Here is a 3,603-nt window from a genome sequence, read left to right as displayed (position 1 = left end):
CAGTTGGAAGTTCAAACTCGATTAACCATTATTGAAAGAACCTTGCCAAAGACTCAGACTTTCCAAAAAAATTTCTATTTCTAATTCAAATTCAATTTCTATTCATTATTCCCCAGGTGTAACACCTTTCTTCCGTCATTCGGAGATCAGTTTGGAAGTTTTCAAACTCCCGTACGATTTATTGGAGGGCGCCTTCGCCGAAGACTCCGACATCCAACACCTTTCCGACTAGCTAAGAATTATTAACAAAGTTTGCAGAATTGAGACCCAGATTGGACTGCAAGGCGATTGGAACCATATGAAATCCATTTCTTGAAGCAAACTTGGCAGAGGCTGGCCGGTTCTGGAGGGTTTAAGTTGGAGACTTTGTATAAGGAGTAACGGAGTAACCGTATGCTTGCGTCCATTCCTTGTATTGTCATCCTCCACGTCCTCCTCTTGCCTTTCCGGATCTCGTTTCCCTTCTTTCTTCCCTTTCAATGATTTTTGGTAGGCAGCGGCAGGTGTTCCATTTGATCCACGGAGTATGTGGACCACGCACCTCGGTCGCTTTATCGTACACTTTCTCTCTTTATCATGGTAAAGCGAGATAGAAGCAAAGTGGCGAGAAATGATTGAAGAAATTATAGAGCTAACTTCTCCAATAGAAGACGCCAACCTGAATGAATGAATACATGAATGAATGAACGAGTAACCCATCCTTTTAGGGCTGTTTTGCCCCTACACCTAATAGCTCAGACTGGGCTTTTTGTATACGAACGATAGGTTTCTTTGAAGAGGCGGGGGGGGGCGGGGCCGCGGGGCGGAGGGTGAGAGCGACGCAGCGAGCACCCGGAGAGAGGAAGAGATGAGAGAAGAGAGAGAGAGAGAGAAGACAGGATCGGATATGCCAGATAAAATGACAAGCCAGCTGGGACGGAAACAGGGGAAGTCAGCCTTGTTAGCTGGAAGGGTAGCGCATCTGCCTGTAAGGCAGATGCGGGTTCGACAAAGAAAGGTTGAGTACAGCTGTTTTGCCCCCATAGGACATGTAACCGTAAAATCAGTTATTTTGCCTTGCATAAAGCCACAATACACTTTTACGAGTCCACTAGACAGGATACGAGAAGCTGGCCATTTTCCCTTCTCTCATTCGCTTTCGGAACGATAAGACCTTAGCAGTTATATAGGTTCCCTCTTCAAACATCTTACCAAAGCAAATAAACTCCTTGATACAGTCCTTATTCCCCCCTTCTTTAACCCTTTCAAGCTCTTCGGTCTATAGCGTTTATGCTACTTCGCTCCACTTTTTTAGTCCAAGTCACTTAACCCGCGGTTCCCAAACTTTCTGTCTACGCGGCCCCTTTTTTTTCAATTCTGAAAGCTTTCGAGGGCCCCTTTACTATACTTTTATATGACCTTCCTGGGGGTCGCGGAGTCCGTCACGCGCGCGTACTTCCAGTTTGTTGATCACTGACTTTAACCCATTCATGTCTTTCTGGTACCCTCAGGTGCCAGTTGGGAAAGGTTCATTCCACTTGGGAATTGAACTCCGTGTACAAAAGGCCGTCGCCTATGGTTAAATAAAAAGAGAATAGATTGAACATAATTTTTACAATATGCCTTCGGTTGTTGGTGTTAATCTGAGAACGAACACGCGAACGGGGTTATTCCAATTCGATCAGGCTTCACTTGGATTGACCGAGAATATTTGGTAAAGGTAAGAAAATAGAATAGGTAGGAATATTAAGAATAGAATAGAATAAGTTATACCTGGCTTTATCCTGTTAGAATGAGACTGAAATACTTTTAGGGTTAATCTGGAAGAACAGCAACCGAATCAACGGGATTATTGAATTCGACATGCCTCACTGGGATTAAGCCGAGAATTTTGGCCACAAAGGTAAGAATAACACCATGCAGATTTTACTGGTGAAAATTTGTAATAGGGAAACACTTGAACGCGGGAAACCCTGCCACCATAACGGGACGGAGCTACGACAGTAGTTTCGATCATAGTACCAACCCTTGAAGTAGCTTCCGTGGTCAAGTGGGTATCACACAAGCTTGCACGCCGGAGGTCACGGGTTCGATTCCCGGCGGGGTCGAGGTTTTTTCGGCTCTGTGCTTGGAGTTCGGAGTGCACTCAGCCTTGTGAGGAAATTGGGTACTTAGTCGAGTAGCGACCAGCGTTATTACCCGTGTAGAAAGATTATTGAAAGATGGAAATTGATGGCAAAGAAAGCACTTAGGAATGCTGTGATATCCACAAAAGTTGAGAAAAGGCTCTGCTTTGCCACAGATAATTTGATATCGATAATTGTCACATTCCATCCTGATTCGAAATGGCGGCAAAAATCTTGCCCCTTAAGCTTAAACTGCGCTGATCTCGTGCATAGGACGGGTCAACCGCTAGTAGGTAAGAAGCGAAATTAGAGAAGGAACCTTCAGATTTTCCTCAAAAACGTAGAAAAAGATTTAACACTTTTTGGAAATAGGAAAAAAACGAGAAGTTGTACTATGAAAATTAATTAATGGCCTCGTCCACACTTGCAGGTTTAGATGAGAAGATCGTTCGTGCGTACTACAAGTACATGTTGGATATAGCTGTCCTCATGGGAGCTGATAGAGAGGCAGCTGTAGAAGAACTTACAGAGAGTCTAAACTTTGAGATAGCGCTGGCTAATATCTCGTTGCCGCAGGAAGAGAGACGAAACGCAACCAAGCTGTACAACCCGATGAAGATTTCAGAACTGCAGGTGAGATTTTTTTTGTGGTTTGATCGAGGGAACTGGAACTTCTAAGGTCTTATAGTCCCGAAATGGAAGAGGGAAGGAAGACAGGATAGGAGATAGCCATTCGTTTACGAACGAACATTATCTGTTTAGAATAAAGTTCGGCCCAGGCGAAATTCCAACCGCAACCTCATGTCCTATCCTACTTTTCTCAATTCTACTCTATTGTCCATTCTAACCCCGAAATTTAATTCTGTTCTATTCTATTCTCTTCTCTTCTCTTCTCTTCTCTTCTCTTCTCTTCTCTTTTATTTCTCCCTCTTTTCTACTATTTTATTCTATTAAGTACTCATTCCATTCTGTTCTATTCTCACAGGAAAGATACCCAAGCATCCCGTGGACGGAATACATCAATACCATCCTGAGCCCAAACGCCCAACTCAAAGATGACGAAACCATCATTGTGACGGAGCCCGAATACATTCACGACCTTGAGAAGCTACTTTCGACGACTCCCAAACGAACCATGGCAAACTATGTGATGTGGAGGGTGACAGCCGCCAGTGTTGGCTTCTTCACGGAGGCCATTGGGGCCCGCCGTTTGGCCTTTATTACGGCTGTGACTGGCGTTAGTGAAGAAGAGGCTAGGTGGAAGGAGTGTGTTGGCAGGGTGAAAGGCGGCTTTTCGTTGGCTATTGGTAAGTTTTTTGTTGGCCATTATTGAGTTTTTTGTCGGCTATTGGTAAGTTTTTGTTGGCTTTTGGTACCTATTGGCAATTGGTGAGTGAGAATCGGAAAGAAGCTGACTGATCTCCAGGCAATATGCAAAACAGCGGTTTACATCGTTTGGTGAAAGAAAATTTCGGAAAAGTCGTACCATTTTCCAGTA

General features: G+C 44.1%; 2 protein-coding genes across 2 annotated transcripts in view; both read left to right on the top strand.

Annotated features, from left to right (window-relative positions):
* Positions 1 to 232, top strand: part of LOC103520151 (neprilysin-2-like) — a 19,209-nt gene extending 18,977 nt beyond the window's left edge. Inside the window, exon 15 of the mRNA XM_026831386.1 lies at positions 117 to 232. Coding sequence (XP_026687187.1) covers positions 117 to 232 — 116 coding nt within the window. The remainder of the gene's footprint in view (positions 1 to 116) is intronic.
* Positions 233 to 2,513: 2,281 nt separating this feature from the next.
* Positions 2,514 to 3,453, top strand: LOC103520150 (neprilysin-2-like). The gene is made up of 2 exons (XM_008485246.2): positions 2,514 to 2,738; positions 3,091 to 3,453. Exons 1-2 carry the CDS (start codon positions 2,514 to 2,516, stop codon positions 3,436 to 3,438), a joined length of 573 nt encoding a protein of 190 aa, XP_008483468.2. The 3' UTR covers positions 3,439 to 3,453.
* The last annotated feature ends 150 nt before the right edge of the window (positions 3,454 to 3,603 follow it).

This window comes from Diaphorina citri, unplaced genomic scaffold (assembly GCF_000475195.1).
Source record: "Diaphorina citri unplaced genomic scaffold, Diaci psyllid genome assembly version 1.1 scaffold3267, whole genome shotgun sequence".
In the NCBI taxonomy this organism is placed as follows: Eukaryota; Metazoa; Arthropoda; class Insecta; order Hemiptera; family Psyllidae; genus Diaphorina; species Diaphorina citri.
Note: the sequence above shows the minus strand (reverse complement) of the source record. Positions and strands in the feature narration are given on the sequence as shown.